At 43.5% G+C, this 20570-nt stretch overlaps 1 protein-coding gene across 1 annotated transcript in view; it reads left to right on the forward strand.

Annotated features, from left to right (window-relative positions):
- Nucleotides 1–19371, forward strand: part of PPP1R14C (protein phosphatase 1 regulatory inhibitor subunit 14C) — a 49037-nt gene extending 29666 nt beyond the window's left edge. The window contains exons 2-4 of the mRNA XM_068677070.1: nt 7024–7107; nt 8448–8480; nt 18044–19371. Of these exons, the coding sequence (XP_068533171.1) occupies nt 7024–7107; nt 8448–8480; nt 18044–18118 (192 nt within the window). The 3' untranslated portion in view covers nt 18119–19371. The remainder of the gene's footprint in view (nt 1–7023; nt 7108–8447; nt 8481–18043) is intronic.
- The last annotated feature ends 1199 nt before the right edge of the window (nt 19372–20570 follow it).

The raw sequence follows: 20570 nt of genomic DNA on the forward strand, positions 1-20570 counted from the left end.
TCTCAGCTAACATTGTTCTTTCTCAGCTACTCTGTTCTTTAGATTCTTTCTTCAGTAAGGAATTAGTGATCCTGACTATTCAAAATCTGAAAGAGTCATTAAGTAATCATTCTCACAGGATCCCTCTCCTCTGTCTGTTTTGTGTATTTTGCCCAATGAGACCATTTATTTCAGATGCATTCCGGGCTAGTGTTTTTTAACTAGGGATAATGTCTGATCACTGACTTAATTCAGATAAGGTTATTTCTGCAAATCTGTCTCTGTATGTTGAAGTGGATGTGCTGGAAGGGTGCGTTTGCTCATGGTGGGAGAAGGGGAGTAAGGAGAAGGAAGAATTTCTAACCACTCTGCTTCAGTGAGGGCTAAGTGCTGGGATGGACAAGCTCAACCAATCATCCAAGGAGCATTGTGGTATCCATTTCAACTTGTAATCCTGTGCTTTTTCTCACTTGTCTCTGGGGGCAACACACATCTAGGTTGCATACTGATACGGAGCTGGGATATTGTTAGGGTGTACTGTAGACCTGGGAACCCGAAAGTGCTCCTTCTTCCTTGGGTTCAGACATTGATCTCCAACAAGTCTTCTCTTTGGGAGTTCCTTGGGTAAAGATGTGCCCTTCCTAAATTTAGCTTCAGGCTTTTTGCCCACTTATCTGCTAAAAAAAAACATAGGGTGAATTGGCAGATGCAGACAGGCTTTAGCTAGCTCTTTATTCTCTGAGCCAGCTGGATGTGCATGAGCTTTGGTCTGGAAGTCTGATTTCCATGTTAATGTACTGTGGCACCTGAATGTGAACACTCTGCCAACAGATTTTTTTGGGTTGGTCCTAAAACTGCACGCATGCAGCTGTAATTTCTGGGCCATCCATGCAGTTTGTGCACATAGGGCACAGCAAGCTCAGGTCCAGCTGTTCCTGCTTACGTAGACACTGTCATTGGGCATGTCTACCCATCCTTCTCATCTAGCTAAATAGCCTTTTCCCACAGCTTTCTGTTATATCCTCTTTATTTTCAGGCACTAGTGATTCCTACATAAGCTCCCCTTTGGCTTCACAGCAATGTGTGGATTCCTCCTCGCAGAGCCTTGTAAGCATTGCTTTTGGCATTGCCCTTGGTTTAACAACTGGAAAACACACTTCTAAAATGCTGAGCTTGTCCAGCTTGAAACCATCTGAGCTGAAAATATTAATGGTAGGTACCTGCCTCAGCTGGAATAGCTTGGAAAGACTTTTAGGTAAGAGTTCAGTTACTTAAGATGTTGAGCTGAAGTCAGGAGGAAAAAACGAACAGTGTTTTGCTGCACTGTGTGAGCACTTTCAACAGCTTAGTTGAAGCTCTAGTATGACTTATCTTGGAAACATGGGAGGGAGTAGGCTTGCTTTGTGTCAGAGATGCCCATGGCTGGTTGCTGAAAGTGTTCTCAGTTTAATCAAGCATCTTCCATTCTCTTTCAAAGAAAATTGTCCTGTGCCCTGACTCGTTAAAGTTTGGCAGTAGGCTCCAAGGATGAACAAGCTTTCCAAACAGGGAACTCGGCTGGGCTCTTCTTGCGGTTCTTGGCAGGGAGCCCTGGTCACAGGGCCTGGGAGCTGAGAGTCACTCCTTCCTCTGGCCCTCAGATGGGGAGAAGAGGTACTTGGGAAGCAGGTAGAAGCAACACCCCAACAAACAGAAGCAGAGGAGGTAGGATTTTCCAGGACCCAAACTGTGAGAATAAAAGTTGAGAACTAAGTATTTAACAACAGGAGCAGAGGCAAATGGGTGCTTGAGGACAAAAATAGACCGCTGTTCTCCAGACCTGAGAACTGAGTCTAGGTCTCAGAAGACATTTTCATGCCCTGCCAGCAACTTCATGGGCCCTTGGGGTGTTTGTAAAGTGTTACCTCCCTCTAGTGGTGTGTGTGCAAGGCCCTGGGCAGTCCTGCTAGCTTCAGGGCCAAGGGTAGGTCAGATCCACCCTATCGATAACTCCCTGTGCCCCTAACTTGCATGCAGCCATTCATACCATATTAACAACTTGCTTAAGCCATTGCGTTGACTGCTGGGCACTCAGTGCCCCTCTTCTGGCTATTCTACTTGATCCATGTGAGGTCCTGCTTGAAGGCAGGCTCAGTACAGGAGGTTTCTGTAAATAGGGGTGCCATAGGTAAATTATGGTTCACAGACCATAAATTCAGTGCCATAGGTAAATTATGGTTCACAGAATGGTTTGGGTTGGAGGGGACCTTAAAGATCATCTAATTCCAACCTCGTTGTCATTAGATTCTGTCATTAGGTTCTGTCATTAGATCATCATGCTCTGACATTACTGCTGTTAGTATTTTAGGACTGGAGACAACACATGCTCACTTAGTAGTCTGATGTAACCGCTGTAAAGGTTCTTCATCCTATTTAGTGTGCTGAGTGCAGGCATTTCTGAACCTCCTCTTGTGGTCGTTAACATCTCTTTCTAATCCTCTGTTCCTCACACCATTTGATATAGACACTAGCAGCTGTTGTGTGTTGCACATGGCTTCATTTTAGCTGTTGTATATTTTTTTTTACTCACCATTTAGCCAGGATTAGCTTTAAGTGCAAAATGCCTATGTTTGATTACAGATTTGTAATTTTTGACCACTAAAACTACTCTTTTTGTTCTCAATTTCATCTACTTTCGTCCCAGCTCACAAGTCCCCAAAGACAACTTGAATGCATTGAGAAAAGGAATGCATGGGTTTTTCCTGTGTGTTTCACACAGGACTAGATGGTAGCACTCCCTCACCTGTACTAGGTGCAGACTACTCATAATCCCACCAGGATACTCACACAGCCAACACCTGCTAGTCCCGGTAATTCATAGCATTATTTATCACCCTGCGGTGTAAGCTGTTATCTTGCACTGGGGCAGTGCCACCCATACCTGCAGGTGGACTTGCTTAGGGCTGACTGTGCTAGGTGTCCAGCAGAAGGCTCTTAAAAAATAGACACTGCTTTTCACACATTAAATGGATACTTGTAGCATAACTGGTCCTGTTTCCCAGTTTGGTCTTCATTCTTTGAAACACTTACACCAGCCTCCTTCCAGGGCTCCCAGAGCAAAGCCTGATTTATTCTCCCTGAAACTTTCAGACACGTGGTCTCTGCCCCCTTGATGGCATAGAGCGTATGGGCAGTTACAGTGTGGTATTGCAGGCTAATTTGAGAGCTGGGTTTTTAGGTTTAACCATAGAGCAGGTATTGCCCCTGAAATTTTAAAGCCTCAAATCCATGTTCAATAAATAAATACTGGTAAGGATTTCAGACCTGCTGGTGCTGTGCCTCTTGCAAAACACAGCCTCATGGCTTACGTGGTTTGGGAGGCTCAGACCTGTTTGTTGGCCTCGCTGGGGAGTGCTCACCTGTTGTTCCATCCGCTCTTTGGGGTAGTGTCAACCTCTGCCAGAGGCCAAATTGCAAACAGTTGGGACGGTTTTAATGTCTCAAACTGCCGCAGCTATTTACTAATTAATGCACGTCTGTGCCCCAAGGTCTTTTGCCTGCAAAGAATTCATGCAATTTAAGCAACCACGAGTCTGTCACCCAATGCAAGGTTGAATTTAAGTTGCATTAAATAGCACAAAAGTTAACTTTGGTGATATTTTTGGACTTCTGAATATTCAAGTGAGAGTCAGCTCGTGTCCTGTGTCCTGCTTACATTGTGAAAGCAGGCTGGAGAGGTGCTTAAACGGAGAGTGTCCATCCTCTCCCTCCCCCAGCTGCTTCAAATGGCAGATGTTTGCACCCCCAGCCCCGTACCTCTTCTCTTTCAGCTTTTCAGGGGGCTGCCCCCCGTTGGCATGCTGTTTGTGGTTTCTTCTTATGGCACTGAGAAGCCCCTTGAAACGCCCCCATTCTGCTATGCACAGCCCCTTTCGGGCTTGCCTGATCTAAGCAGGATTTGGCTGCTTAATTGAGGTAGGATCAGCTGCATTTATCCCATGGGTAAAGTCATGCACCCAGGAGAGACAACTGCTTCTCCCTGTCCTCTGCCACTACAGCTGTCACGGGGCGGTCAGGCTGCTGACCTCAACACGTAAAAATCTGAGCTCCTGCCTGCTCAGTGTTTCAGAAGAGAAAAAAGGCTTTTATGATGCCCCTGTGTTTGTTCAGCCAAAAATAGGAGCAGGAGTTACCTTTTAAGCTTGCCCCCCTCTGTTTGGCTTTGTGTCAGCATTTAAATCTGCTGTGAAGTGTTGAAGATGTGTGTAACATATCACAGATGGTGCCACTGAATCAAATGCCGGTGTATCGGACAGAATTACATCCCCCCGTTCCTAAAGTATTCCTAAACTGTTCCTGTTACGGCATTCCTTGATGCAGAAGAGCTGTGCTAGCTCCTACACCAAAACTTCAGGGAATTACTGATAATGCTGCCCTGTGGACTGGTGGCTGCTTTTAAGTGAGTCCAGCTGACACAGCAGTGGGTACTAACTCAGGGCTGGGTGACCGTCATTTCCAGGCCATCATTTCCAGGAGGAGGTAACGTGCAGCAGCATCTCAGACCCTGGGGAGCCCTGGCGATAGCATGGGTGTCAGGGATGGGAAATACTTGGCCAGAGGAGGAAGGATTAGAAACCTCGCAGAAGAACCTGAGGCCTTCAGGTGGGAGAGGGCCAGAAGATCCTCACTGAACCTGAAGGGTCAGGTCCTGGAGAAGGCGATCTGGCAGCTACCTACAGGATGCGGGAGGCACCGGGAGTCTTACCGTGAATATGTGTTTTGGGGAGGTGTGCTGGGGATCCCGGGAGGGTCCTGAACCAAGAAGCTGAGGCTGCTGCTGGCTAGGGTGGAACCGTGGGACTCAAGTGTCAGTGGTCAAAACAGTGCTTAAAAATGGTTTAAAAAAGGATCTGGAGTATCATCTGTTCGTGGGACCATAAATGCCTGCTGGCTGGATGTGTTAAGCAAGCTTTGGTGTCCTGATGGGCTCCTCGCTCATGGGGCCACTAAGACTAATCTTTCAGGAGCTCTCAGCTTCAATGAAGTGTGATCACAATAAAGCTTTATATACCTTCTAGGGACTTCCCCCTCGCTCTTGTCTTTCTACATCATTCCAGTTTGGCAGAATGCAGCAGGCAAGAGTTCAAAATGTGAATCTGACCAAAACTGAGCGTGCTGACCAGCTCATCTGGGTGGAGACAGACGCACGGTCAGCGTTTGTGCAGGTCTGTGGACGCGTATTTTGATAGGTGTCTGCAGTATTAGTGATACCTCCAGACTCCCTGCCTTAATAGTATTTATAGTAAGCTGCTTAGATAAAATGTTCAGGAGGTTTGCTGTCTGCGTGGCGAATTTCTGGTTCTTGGTGTGATACGGGAATTAGAATGGGGTTGGGGTAGTAAGCGACGAAGTGCGTGCTCCGCTGTTGTGGATTAATCTTTATCCCTTCCCGTTCTGATTGCTTTTGCTAAATGCCTTTGTGGTCGGGAACTTTCTTTTCTCTCCCCTTCCCCCCATTGTTCAAATCCCCTCATTACCAGCATGCCTTACAGTAGCTAGGACTTTTTATGATTCATCTCAGCAAATGCCCACACTTCCCTCCTGACTAAAACACAAGCTGCAAAAGAGCGAACGTGCTAATTGGGCGAAGGACGTGCTTCATATTTGCTTATTCATTGCATCCAGCAGTCCGCACGTCTGCTCGGTCGTGTTCCTGCACGTTTTCCTCACAAGGTGGGGAGCGGGGAACTTCAAATCATCCTTGGTGTGTCCCCACTCCTCCCACCCGGACAGACCAGCTGGCAGTTCAGCTGGAGCTTCTGATTGCAGCAGTTGTTTGGCACTTCGGTGGGGGTACTGTACCTTCATTAGATAACTGTTTGAACTCTTTTTTTTTTACCTAGTAGAGGACTAGTTCTGGTATCACCCCCAGTGGCTGGTATTGAAGCTGTTATGCTATGTCATAGGTGGTAAAATTGTTTGGAAGTTTGATGTTTACCGTGTTTTTGTCAAAATGCTTCCTTAAGGGATCTTTAAAAGCATCTGTGGGGTTCAGGAGAGCAGCTGCCTCTATGGATAGCGGTCTGGGTGCTTCCTCGTGACTCGTGACCCTCCCCTTTGGCTGCTGCCAGGTCCCTGTCATTGCTCAGGAGGTGCTGAGGCAATGCGGTGCTAGCAAGCTGATAGCAGTGCTCACGGGGCTGGGGGAGGGCAGGCTCCCAGGGCCGGTGTCTGGCACTGAGCTGTTGGTGAGGTGGGACTGGGCACTTGGTGAGGAGGTGTGTGCAGCACAGTGCTGAGGCTGCGGTGTTTTGTACCTGTCTGTACCATTTTTAGGCACCTCTCGTCGTTAGGAAATGCAAAAACCAGCCAGCAGAATGCTTTTTGCAGAGCTGTAGATGCAATGAACAGCAAGATCTGTGGACAGTGAATTCTCGTGGGGATCCCAGAACTCAAAAAGAGTCCTTCAGAAAGAGGAGACTGCAGCTCTGGCTTGGGAAACAGCACGCCTGGGGTGCTGGTGGTGCAAAAGGAGAGGTGTATTGATGGAGGAGGCTTAAAAATACTTGCAGGATATTTTGTGCCTTAGACTTCTTGCTTCACTGCAGGCACTGGAAATCCGAGCTCCTCTGATGGGGCATGTGTATCATCAGCCTTGTAAGCCACCTTTGAGCAAGAGAGACCTTCTGTAGCGTAACCAAATGTTTTCAGAATGTTCTCAAAGCAATTTGGTAGCTTGCCACAGCTTTTTTCTACTTCCCTTCCCTGACCTCTTCTCCTCTTTTCATCCTCTTGTCCAGTGCTGTGAGGAGAGCTTGACTTGTGCTGCTGGGCACAGTAACACAACTCCCACGTTTGGGGAAGGGTTTCTTAAGAGCCATCACCTTCTGCATGGCTGGGGTTCAGCCTAATGCCTGCCCATTACAAGCAGCAAGCCACCAGCCCTTACTGATTTTCTTCCTGTCTGTCTCCAGGCAGACTGGGTGATGGGTGCTATCATTAGGCTGCTTTTTAGGTTAATTAAGGGCTATCTCTGTGAACTAACTGGGAGTTCTCCCTTTTCAGGAAGAAGAGATGCCAGATGTAGAAATTGACATTGATGACCTTCTTGACGCAGCCAATGAAGAGGAGAGAGCTCTCAAATTACAGGTAATATTATTTTCTAATTTTAAATCTGAATGCAGCTGAATTAATGCACCTGGGTTGGTATCTTCGTTGTGATTGAATCCACTGTCAGTGTAGCATTAGAGCTGAGAGGTTCCAAGTTTTGAGTTTAGCATAATCTGCTGGGCTGTGTGAAGGTAATCACAGTCACTTAGGATAAGATATTTCTGGAAGGTAAGTGATAACGGGAGTAAATAAGAGTTCAAAGGATCCAGTAATATAGGGGGATATGCTAAGACAGATTAGAAAGCCCTACAATTTCCTCCTCTTTCTTCTTTAAAATATGTATATAAAATAAGTATATAAAATGAGTGTGGCTGAGAGGCAGTTATGATGACCAGATAGTTTCTCTTCTTGACTGCAGCAGCAGCGATATGCATGTGTGCACATACAGACCACAAATTCTCCCTTGTCCTCAGGATACTGGAAACTGTTTCTCTAGCTGTACCAGCTAGAAATTGGAACCCATCAAGTTAGTGGGGATGAGATTATCAGCAACAGGAGTTAGCAGGGAAATTCAGAACCTGTCTGCTGAAGTGGTACAATTCAAACCAGTTCTCTGAATCCTGCTTGTGGTAAAAGTCAATGAAAGGAAGAATGAGGTGAAGAGGAAAAAAGACATAATTGTCTTAAATGAGATACCTATATATCAGCTAAGATGTGAAACCCAAGTGAGGGTCTCCATTTATAAACTTTCCAGGTGCACAAAAGGAAGGAAACCTGTACCAGAGCAGTGGTTTGCACTTCAGCCCACTTCTAGGGAATCACTAACTTGGTGCTTAGGTGCACATCTCTGTTGGGAGTGCCTATTAGCATGCTTTTCTCAGTGCCCACTGCCCAGCCACAGAACTGTGGGGCATGTCCCCAGGCTGTTTACTCAGCGTTCATAAATAGCTTTGCTGTTTCTGCTTAAACTAGCAGCTTGCAGCTGCCCTGCCAGGAGTGCCTGACCTACCTAATGTCTGTATTTCTGCATTGCAAATATTGTGGTGCTTTCAAAGAAAGCTAGTTTCACATGCGTGTTGCTGGGAGAAATGTTCTTGGATTCTCCTCTCCCCAGCTGTCTTGGAGGAGGGGATTTTGTAACTTCCAGCTTGGAGGAAGCAGCCATCATTTCTCTCCAGCTGCAAATTGTTTTGGTCTGCCTGGGGAGCAAAGGTGATTGTTGCTACAATGCTCGGTGTTTGGTAACATCTTCATCCAGTGGTGTCTGGTTCTTGCTCCTTTTCTCTTTCCCCACTCCCTTGTCAGGTTTCCTACTGTAGAGTTGTTTATGTTCACTGGTGCTCTGTATTGAAACTAATGCTTTTGTCTTTTGCTTCTAGGAAACTCTTGTAGATTGCTACAAACCAACAGAGGTAAAAAGACTTTTCTTAATTTCTATTCACCTGTGGATACTATAGCTATGCTCAAGTTAAAGTAAATGTGTTTTGATTTTAGTTATGATAAAGCTAAGATAGCAATATCCATGGGGAGCTGATGACCTTGGGGCTTTATTTGCTGGGAATGTTTATGCCTTTCATTTGACTACAGTAGGAACAGGACTGAGCTCTGTGGTGGGACTGCTGTTTGTACCAGCTGAAGTACCAATGTTGTCTTCTGTAATGTCCTGATTGACTTCGCTGATGCTTAGGGCTGTTATGATACAAGAGAACTAAACACAATTTTTATCATATGGTCAGCCCCCCTTCCCCCTAAACCTACTATGTTTGCATGAAATTTTTATTTGATAGACTGCATGCCTTTCAATTTCAAACCACGTAATTTCACCTTTGGCACTAAACTTGTTTGTTTTGGAAACTGTTACGTAGATACACTTCTCAGCTAGTTCCTTTTGTGAGTGGACTTCAGTAGTGGTGGGACAACCTGAACTAGTGGGATTCAAAAGTATTCAACTTTCAACTTGAATATTTATTAACACGTACAGTGCCAGTATAGCCTATTTCTCATCTAGTAATGCATGTTTATCGGGAAGAGTAAATATTTTTTAAAAACTAGGGCTCATTAAATAAAAAAAGAAAAACCCAAGTGCAATAACTAGAGTAATGAAACAGACGACAAGGTCTGGACTGCTGGTTTGTTTCTAATTTCAATTTATTACAGTCAGTGCACTCTGACCAACAGCCACTGTAAAGTATTTAATAGAGTGGATGGCTTAAAGCATCCCCCAGTCAGTAGCCTTTCAGCTGTGCGTGACTGGAAGCCAGGCTGGTGGTTTCAGAAACAAGGCTGTCGTACAGCTTGGTTCCTGTCCCATGATAAGCAGTGCTGTAATGCCTGTAATTGTAGCCAGTTAAACAGCTGGGCTTTTAAGACAGTCAGACTGTCAGGAGGAGGAACAGTTACAGACACTTCCCAGCCGCCCAGATACTTTTTTTGGGGCCTTTTCATTTTTATTGATTCCTGTGGTGGATTGGGCAAGTTGTCCAGAATTGCTGTTCCCGTTGCTGGTAATAACTTTTTGACAGTGCAGGGAGCTGGCCCAGAAAGACTCGCCTGGAGACACTTGTATAACATGGTCTCTGCTGTTCCGTGGCTCCTTTACAGCAGGTAACACACATCTCCCAATATCAAGATGCTACGCCAAAATATCAAATCTCCAGGTGTCTCGCTATGCTACTCTGCAGACAACCCCTGTCAGCCTCCTCCAGCCTTCTCCATAAAGCACCTTAGAACCTGGATTTTCTTTGTGATGCGGGTCTGAAGACTGATACTGCGTTTGGAGCCTGCTATGGTTCTTGTCACAGGACAGGGAGAGAAAGTAGGGGTGGTGAGTGGATGGAGGGAACAGGTTGCCACGAATTTAGCAGCCACTTCTGTACTCTCTCTTACAGCCCTCTGTTAGCTGAAGGTCGAAGGAAAAGGCAGAGAATCAATTACCTTCCTTCCTAGTTTGCAGAACATGTAATATATTTCTCAGCTCTAAAGTTTGACACAATACAAGGGCAAAATTCAGAGCTCTTGCAGGGATACATGACAGATACTAGTGAGTTTTCCACTGGAAAGCTTGCTTACAGAACTGCAGAAAGTATTTGTGCAGTGCAGGTAAATTAAGTTACATGGCAGATCACATGAAACAACATCCTGAACACGTATGCTGGTGCTAAACTGTCCTCAGGGCACTGGAATAAGGTGAGATTTTAATACTGTACTTTTGACTTGTCTCTTTAGTCCTCTGCTGGTGGAATGGAGGTAGCTCTTACCTGGCAAAATACCCATCTTCGTTGACAATCTTCTGAGATAGCCAAGTTGAGAGAAGTGCTTAATCCAGTCTGCTGTGAGGGTAGTTGGGTTTGTTCCCTGTGACTGTTTTCAAAACAGCAGCTTTTCTTCTTCATCTGTAGCATGATAAGCCCAATAATACCACATCACTGCTAATTTAGGCCATTTAAAAATAAATGATTTTTCACCTGCCAGCTGTGGACTAAGAAAAACCTGTAAGCCGGCTTAAATTCGGTTTATGAGGATCTACAGTCTTCTAGAAAATCTGCAATCCTTTCCTATTTGCTGTCGTTTGAGAATGATTGAGGTAATTAATTTATGGAGAAAAGATGTGAGCTGATGGAATTTGTCTTTACCAATCAAATATAATCCATCAAGTGCACCAGCAGTTTTAGCATCAAGAAATGTGCAGTTTGAAAAAGGCTGCAAGCCCTAACAGGAGAAAAAAATACGTGGTATGATGTCTCTGCTACTGAGAACATAAGGAAGAATAGTGCAGGCAGAAAACTCAGTAACTTGAAGCTCTTATACTGCCTGTAATAAATAAATAAACAATATCTTCAGTCAGTTTTGCTTAGTTTCTTCCACTTATACTAAAGGTCAAAGAACAACTGAGGAGTTTATGCATGTATGCTGGATTGTGTTTTCATCAGAAGAAACAGAATTATCCAGGTCTCTTGAAAGGTGGCAGGAATTTTGAGTCTCTGTTCTCAGCCTCTGTAATAAATTGGCCAAAGACAGTAGCTGACAGTAACTTAGGAGGAACTGCTATGAAACCTTCTAAAGGAAGCATCTGAGTGGGGCTTAGCTGCATAGCGGGGTTAAACCACAACAAGGAACTATGGCTAGGCTGTTGAATGTGCTCTAACATTTTAAAAGCTTTCCTGAGGTAGCAGTTACTGCTGTTGTTTTAATCTGTATGGAAATACATTTAATGTGGGAACCTTCCTATAAAGCGTGGCTTAATCTCAAACAAGGCAAAAAAAAGTTAATTAGGAAAGTGCACATAGTGTGATTTTTTTTTTTTGTGTACTGTTAAGTTTACATTAAGGATCCTTATATCAAAGATTTGGTCTGCTAATCAAGATTGATGTGCCTTACAACCGAGGTGTCATTCAGTGATAGGCATTAACTGTGTAAAATGTGCCAGACGTGAAAAACAGTGTCTGGGCATCATTTTCCAACTTGGCTGTTTCTACAAACAGAACAATAAACAAAAACAAGAACAAAAAAAGATATTTCCATGCCTTCAGACAGTCTGTACTTCTCCTCTTCCCCTTCTCCCTTCTGGTGCTGCCATACCCAGTTCAAAAGTGGTACAAGTCATGGAGACTTGATGTAAGCCACGTAAGCTACAAGAAGACAGCAGTTCATTTCTGGGACTGCGTAAACCTAAAGGGTATGCTATGTGCAAAATCAGCATCATAAACAAATCTTGGATCTGCACTTCTGTGGTTGAAAAGAAGCAGGGAGCAGCGACATCCTCTTGTGCTGTCCACGTGGCTGGGGCAGTCAGTGCTTCTCTGTGCCATGCACTGCCTGGGCAAAATCCCACCCAGACCTTTCTCAGGTACCTACATCAGGTCTGTGTGGTGGAGAGACTCATCAGAGGTCCCAGGGAATTCTGAATCTTAGTGGTGAACGTAACAAGGAAATTTAAGTATAATCTGTAGCTTCGTCAATAGGGTTTTGTATTTGAGAATAGGCTTGTTCAGAATAGGAAGACTGTTGTGGAGATGAGATAAATGAGGTTTTATCAAGACAAACTTCAAAGAAGGCTGGATAAATAGCAAAGACAACCTGTTTAGACTGGATTTTGTAGAACATCTGAAGTACTTGTGGCTTGATGCGAATTAAAGCATCTGCTGGTGGGACTGCCAAAGTGATGTCAGGAGAAATAAGGAGACTCTCAAACTGCTGTGAGAGGGAAATGGAATGGATACAGGCTCAAAGCTGTGGTTGAGCTACACAATGTTTGCAGAAATGTTTGAGGAGAATGCAATAAATAAAGTTTGGTGTTTCTTTGTTTCTTTCTTTTCTCATAGGAATATACAAGCTTTGGGCAAATGGGCTAAGATCTCTTCCACTGAGGCAGGCAGGAATAAATCTATCCAGACCATCTCATTAGTATAATTCTTTGCTCAGTGCAAAGAGGAGAAAAAGGAGATGAAGTAGCATCATAAAAGAAAGTTCTTTTGCTGGGAACTTATAATTAATAGAATTTGCAATGTTATTTCAAAAAAAAAAAAAAAAAAACCCAACCAAAAAAAACAAACAACCCTGTGTTGAATTGCTGCATATTTTCAGAAAAATTTGGTCAGAGATTTAAGCCATACACTACGCAGGGTTGCTTCAGTGTCTGGACTATTGTAGCAGCTTTCAACACTTAATTTTGAGAAAGGTAGAGAAGCGTTTGCTTAACTGTATGTTTCCCCAAGTTTATCTTCTAGTTGGAGCAAATGACAGGCTTGTGATGCAGCTTTTTAGAATGGTCCAAGCACTGTGGTTTTTAAAACTATTTTGGGTATGTCTTCAAATAATGTTTGTATTTAGTATACAGAGATGAATAGAAAACTCAACCCTTTTGAAATGGTACTTCTAAAGTTCCGAAAGATCATCTATTTTTTTGGTCCTGATATTTAAATAATCACAAGGCAGCAGTACGTGGGATGCCTTTTCTAAGTAATAGAAACTGAAGAAGTGTCCTAAAGCCTCTGTGCAGTGCACTGCCGTACAGCCTGGGGAGCCTAGAAGCTCATTCATGGCAGCTCAGCTGATGGATGGTAATTATGAAGTAACAGTAACTGTATTGTATGTCCATATTACTTAAATCCAAATAGGGCATTTTGTAAAGAAAAAAGTTAAGAAATGTGCTTGTTTAAAACAATGCAGACAAGCACTTCTAGAAAAACGTTTTACTGTGTATGCATTTGACCACTTTGAATTCAGTGAACTAACACTGTTGATATGCCTGCTGCTGAGATCTGCCCTATATTGTGCTACAGCGTTGGAGAGAATTAAATTTGCATGTTTGCATTTCAGCAAGTGCTCCTGAACACACCTGAGAAGGACCCATAGCAGTATTTTAAGGATGGAGGGGCAAATGGTGATTTGACAATAAGCTGTACTTGCATACATGCTGCTGAATTGGAGAGTAACTGGACTGTGTGTCCTGACCACAGCTAAGCTTTGTCCTATATAGTCAATGCCTTGTTCAGGGCTCATCAAGAAACTCAGCTGCTGTGGATTGTCCTCTGGGCACGGATGGTGCTGGTGGGGCTGGCTGGTAGGATTGTTCAGTGAGGCCACAGAGATGCTGCACCAGTTTCTGCTAATAGAAGACAGCGTCTGGCCCCGTTTCAAGATTGGAGCCAGGTGAGAAGGGAAGGTGTTTGGAAACAGGGTTCCCTCTTCCTTTTCTCTATACTCCCCCATTCATATGGCATTCTTGAGTTTCTTCCCCAAGTTGTTGTGTAGAGTGCTCTCCAGGATGACAACTTTGTACGTTCAACTGATTGGGCTTTCTCCAGGAAACAGTCTCAGGCAAGCAGTGAAGGAAATCTTGATTTTTGAGTTGGCTGCAGGGAAGTAAAGCTGTGGAGCAAAGCTGGTTGAGGATTCATTTCATGCTCTGGTGAAGCAGGAGCACGAAACACCCTTCATTTTAGTTTAAGACCTGGTCCTATTACATGTGTTCTGTTTGTGGGAGAGAAATGTGGAGAGACAAAGTCTAATTAGTCTCCAGAATTAATTGGAAGACTTGAATAGTAAGCCTCGAATTCATTGTCTGTCAAGTGACCTCATTAAAACAATGAATCACACCTCCAAAGCAGAGAGGTGAAGTGATTTCCTCCCCTTCGCAAGCAAAGGTGAAATGATAATTCAGCCTTCCTTATTTTTTGTTCTGCATTAGATGAATGCTTTGGCTGAACTGAATGCCTTGGATTCTAGGAAAAGCATTAGGCAAGGGAGAAGACAACTGCCTAAGGCTGAATATAAATGAGTTCAAATGAAGTATGGATTTAGTCTCTGCTTCTCTCTTGACTTTGCCTTCAGTATTAGAAAGATGCGTCTTCTAGAAACAATCTTGTGTTGCAAATTAGCAGGACTCTCAATACTTGTAACAAAATGGTATTTAAAGGTGATCTCCTTGCAAAAATCTGTAAAAAGAATTTAAACTAGGTTTATGTGCTTTTTTTTTTTTTCTTTTTTTTTTCCGTTAACCAAGGCCCAAACTGTTGGCACTGGATTTCTGTTCTATTAAAAGTACAGATGTGCCCTGTGTATTTCTGGCTGTAGTCCTCAAAGGAATAGTTTGTGAGTTCTTGAGTCCTTAACTGAGTTATTTTTAAGTGTTTTCCAGCTATGAGAATCAAATAAGTATTAATAAGTAGATAATCCAACCTGCGTTACACAACTACTTTTAACTTAGATTGGTGCATGATTAGCTTTCAAACGCATGATGCTAAACTTCAGCCCAAATCCTAGGGGGGATTTCAAGAAAATGCTCTGTGTAAAATGAGTTTTGTGTATGAGGTTGAGATAGATGTGGGTATTAAGCCTTCTATTAAGCTTCAACCCAAATGTCCACAAGGAATAAAACTGCAATTTTGAGTGATGTTTAAAGAAAATAAATGAGCATTACTGTGTGTCATAAAGCTGACTCAGTTAGCTATAAAGTGAAGGCTTATTAAAATGTTGTGAAGCCTTCTTATCTGCCTCCAAGAGGGAAAATGTGCATCTTTTCCAGAATGCTGCTTTTCCCTAATGGAGGGCCGCAAAACAAGAAAGGCACAAGCACCAGAGCACAAATGTACGAATAAACACAGGCTCAGTGCAAGCATCAGATGCAAACTGATACTTAAAGCAAATCAGAACCATTCCGAGCCAGTGCTCTGGTTTGCGCACCTGTGGGATGCGCTCTGCAGCGCTGCTGCACTGTGTGAAAGGTCTGCCATGTACAGAATGCTCTTTTTGGGTTTTACTCTTCAGTTCTGCAAGCCCTTATTGCAAGACAATTCGTTCCCGAGGGGTAAAGCATTAGTCATTATTATATGTACTTCTTCAAGTGTGTATGGCTGCCTTCCCCTTCCAGAAGAAAACAGCCTCACTTACCGCAGATCTTATTTTCAGGGACTACCCCCACGCAGCTTGATTTATTTTGATGCACTAAGGAGTTTTTTGGTGCCTTTAAGATTGCAAACTTCAAGCAAGTAGATTATCTTGCAAAAGAAGGTGCTTGCGGTGCTGCCACAACAAGGGGAGGAGCTCTCCCCTTTTGCTGTAGCGTTGTGTTGAAAAGCAACTGACCCCTGGCTGCATTTCATACCCAAGGGAAACTTGCTCCAAATTCTTCTGAGTTATGGCAGAAAATGGACAAAGGAATGGAAAGGGCCCTTTCAAAGAGGTACACCCTGCACAGCTACAGCCAGAATAATGCCTGTAGATTTCCCTGTCAACTGTGCAGATGCCCCATCCTTCCTTCCTACTTCTGTGAAGCTCTTGGACAGTTGCTGGTTGCAGTATCTTGTTGCTGACATTATGGTAGGTGAGAGTGGTGTAGAATAGTGGTAGCTTTAGCAAAAGACTGATCAAGTCGTCCAAAGGGAACAACACAACTTCAGCACTTTCTTTTCTTAAGTTGTCTTAATCTGATGTTTTGGGATAAGAGCATAACCTTTTGTTGAAGGAGCTGTTGAAAGGCAATACTAAGTGCTTCAATCCCAGGTAAAAAACTTTTAAGATCACTTTAGAAAGTTTATAACGATTTCACTGCAAGGTTTCATTTAATACAATAATAATAAAAAATATCCTAAAGTGTATTTAATAGAATTACAAAATGGTTTGGGTTGGATGGGACCTTAAAGGCCACCCAGTTCCAGCCCCCTGCCATGACCAGGTTGCTCAAAGCCCCAGCCAACCTGGCTTGAACACCTCCGAGGATGGGGCATCCACAGCTTCTCTGTGCCAGTGCCTCACCACCCTCAGAGTAAAGAATTTCTTCCTTCAGACAGCACCATACCTCATTAGTTTTGCGTTGTCTAGCAGGCCTTTACAGTGCTGAAAGGATCAACGCATAGTGCAACGCATAGTGAATGTCTCTGCCCTTCTTCTGACCTCTGAATGGTTAAGTGCTATCCTCTGACGATTTGCAAGTGGATGTTGTTGCAGTGGCCTGTGCATATCTGGAAAAATACAGTTTGTAGGGGATGGAGAACAAGGATTTTGGATCTTAACAAATAAGCTTTTCCAATCATCTCTTTAGGCTACAGGCTTATCTGTATGGGATGTGCAGTATTGATTTGCACAATAGTATTCCTGTACTGGCCTTGGCTGAGCCGGCTCAGGAGTAGAGGATGGGATGGATACGCATGGTTCTTGGTGAGCTTTTGTGGCCCACATTGATGAGTGGTGCTTGGCCTTTGGTGCTGTTACTTGAAGCCACAGCTAGCGTGGGTGCTTCAGCCATGGCACAGCAGCGCGTGCAGTGCAGTTTAGGTGTGCATACACGGCCAGGAAAGGAATTTGGTTTGTTGGGGTGGCACCTGCCAGGACTGTGGCTCTACCAGAAAAAAATGGACCGCTGTCAAGTGGAAATACACATTTGCAGAGACTTTCCTTACGCACACTGTAGCACCTGTATAACGTGTTGCAATGTGACTTTTTTTATTTGGAAAGGTACTGTGTTGTCATGCAGGTGGTGACCTTGCTCCCTGGAATTTCTAGCCTCGAGCGTTCGGCTAGGAAGTCGTGCTTTTTGTCCTTGCACATCAACCTGACTAAATCAATAATTACATGCTCAGTTTAAAGCTCAATGATTTCTAGATAAGACCCTTTTTGTAGGTGCATACGCAGTGCTATGGGTAAACATCACTCTCCCAGAGTGACAGTAAGTGCATCTGCAATTATTATATGAAATTGTATGCCAGAAGAATTTCAGATAATGGTGCAATTCTCTAAGCTCCTGTTCTCTCACAATGTAAAAGGAGAAAATCCACAGAAGCCGGGGAAGATGTCACTGTGAAGAGAGTTCTGGTCCATTAATGTCTTTTGTTTCAGATTAGTGTCATTCACTGAGCTCCACAACCAGTTTTGCTGAGAATAATCCAGTGGTGCTACCTCTGGCTCCTTGGTCGTGCCTTCCCTCAGACTGGCACGAGTGGTGGAGTGAGGCTGAGCAGTGAGCCCACTCAGAGAGCTGAGCCAGCTTGGAAAGTAGCAGGGCAACAGGAAAACAGCTGAGTTTTTAGCCAGACTAGCTCTCTGCTCCAGTTGAATATGCAGCCAACCAAAATGCTAGTGCCAGCATAGAAAATGGTGAGACAAACACCTCTTTTGGCAGCAGCGCTAATTTCTTTGCGCGCTGAAACTGAAATTCTCCTTTGACAATTTGCACTGTATTCAGTCGTAGATTTTACTCGATTCAACAGCTGGTAGAAGGCCCCGTGTAGTAAAAGGCTGGAAGATGACTAGCAACTAAGGCAGAACACTCACGCAGAGTCAAAAAACGGTTATTCCCTCCTCCAATATGTGACAAGTGTATGCACATAAGATTCCTGCAGATCAGGCTAAAGACATCCCAGCTTAGCAGTAAAAGCTTAAATAAAAATGTAACTTGCTTTGAATTTTTTTAAACTCAAAATCATGGTGTTATGGGATCTTAAAAATTACTCATCTTTTCTAATCTTTTTTTTCCTAGGAATTTATCAAAGAGCTGCTAACTCGGATAAGAGGAATGAGGAAACTCAGTCCCCCTCAAAAGAAGAGTATATAAATAACTCGAAGTAGTAGCACTCTGTAAAAGACATGGCAAGGGAAATGGGACTTTGAATACAAGACCTTTATTAAAATAGTTGTCTTTCTCCACAACTTTTTTGATTTCATTCAGTTTTGACTCAAGGAATTTCTTTTGTGTGTTTTAAGGGTTCTTTTTTAAATGTCGATTATTTTTTTTATCAAGAATATCAACGTTTTGGATGCTGCTCAACTTTCACTTGAGGATTACTGAAGCAAGAGAAGAATCCAAGAGTTAGTGATGGGGGGCAGCAAGCCTACGTGGTGAACCAGAAGATCTTGTAAATTTACAGAGCTGGGAGACTTCTCCTTGCAACTAGTTGGATAACGTTTTTTAAGTTGGTTGTACATTTAACTCATGGATGTCAAGTTTCTTGTGCTTGTCTGTACATAAATTATAAAGTGGGTTGTGAATACTGTTTCACATGGATGGAAGGAAAAGTTTGTTACGGTAAATTATTTAAATGGTGGTTATTGCAAATTTGCTACCAGAAGGTACCAATTTAGATGACTAAAATGAGTGCTGCCATTTTTCTAAGTACCCTTAAAGCAACCCAGTGAAGAATTTCATCATATCTCCTTATTTAGACCGCAGCATATGAGAATTGGGAATTTTAAGGGCTTAATTTGTAGACTTAAAGTTATTTTAACTTTGATGCTTTGCCAGATCATTTCCTCCCCGCCTCATGGTGTCTTGGAACTGTGCTAACCTGTACTGAAAAGGGGCCTGCAGTGATATCTAGAGAAATGTCCATCACCATTTAAAGCTGCTTCACAGTGGAGGAAAAGGCAGTGCTACCACCAGAATGACTTAAAAGCACTGCCTTGCATTAAGTAACGTGGTCTTTAATCAAGTGAAGATTCCTCTCCCGTTCAAGTAGGCAAAGGATATTATGGTCTTTGTTTATGGCTCTGCCCTGAGAAGCAGGGAGACTATGATTTGGGTTCTCGTACTTGTAAAAGCAAGAATAGAGAGATCCCTGCTCCCTCCTCGAAAATGTCCTAAGTAAAACGTTGAATAAGCTACCATATGCTGGTAGGTGACACTAGTCAGGCATTTTATATCAAGGGTGCTCTGAACATATTTTATTTTTCAAAAGAAGTACATGTTTGTGAATTTTATGTATACTGGCAAGCTTTTTTAATGTATTTAATTTTGTAATGTTTACCGATGATTTTATTTACCAGATATTTACTCAAATAAATGGAACAACTTGTGACTTGTTACATGTACACTTTACAAGGCTACTGTTGCTGAGTAGGTTGGTAAGTGGACTTGCTTACCAGAAAGAGAAGCCTGTGAGGTGGTAAGTACGTGGGAACTCAGCTGCATAGGCCCTACCTGGCTTTTAAAGGTACAACCAAAGCCCTTGCCCAGTATCACTCGGCCAAATTCCTGTAACCTGGTGGACAGCCTCACCTTTGAAAGTCTTCTGTGTTTGAGATGTGCCTTCCCTGGAAATGCTCAGCTAAATACCACTGCTCACTGCCTTCCTTCTCCCAGAGATCAGACTGGGGGAGGGCTTACCACTGGGCAACTCCATTCTCTATCAAAGGTCTGGCAGTGGGGTATCTTTCAGCAAGAGGTCCTCTACATTTTATTTTTTTCCTTTCCAAGAAACTTCAGCAGCCATGAGAAAAGACTTGGTTGTTTTGCCTTGCAGCATGTTAAGTTTAAATCTTGTACCTAGCTGAGGCTGCAGTTCTGCTCTGGTTTCCAATGGAGACTTACAGCAAACTTTTTTATTTTTATTTTTAAATCAGTATGTGACGAGAGACTGGTGATCCAGGAAAATGAGCGGGGTGACAGCTTGTGATTTCTTCTGTTTGTATGTCGATATCTCCCACTATTGCTGTCAGCATTATCAGTGAACTATCTTCAGAAAGAGGCCCCTGTGAGTGACCTCTCTTATCACAAGGAGGTTATCTCTCCTTGGTCTGTGCTTGTAGCAGAGGCTCTGATGTAGCTAGACTGAAGTGACCAAGCTTGGATCATGCTGATCCCTTTGAAGGAGGGATGTGTACTTGCAAAGCTTCTCCAACTCCTGAGGTTAGGGGCCTTTTGTTAGATTTTTCACTTAACTCTTGAGCCAAAAGTCTCTGATGTTAGTAAAGAAGTCTTAGTACCTAGCAAACACCTGGTGTTTGGCTAGGCAAGGGCTTTCACGAGCCCTTTTCTAGATAATGCATTGGTTCATATACTAGTGAGATCCTTTTTGCAAGCACCAAGTCTGTTATGTCCAAAAATGGATAAAAATCTTTTGATTTGAGATTTGTCAGTAAACTCCAGAGTTTTGAGCTGCTGCCTGAAATGCAGTCTGCTCATGGGTACCTTTCCCTGACTCTTAAGTGTAAGTGCATACATGCCTCAGCAATTGTTGGCATGCAATGCACCTTTTCAGCTTCTGGGGTGGTCACAGCTGCCTACATTT

This window comes from Anas acuta, chromosome 3 (assembly GCF_963932015.1).
Source record: "Anas acuta chromosome 3, bAnaAcu1.1, whole genome shotgun sequence".
In the NCBI taxonomy this organism is placed as follows: Eukaryota; Metazoa; Chordata; class Aves; order Anseriformes; family Anatidae; genus Anas; species Anas acuta.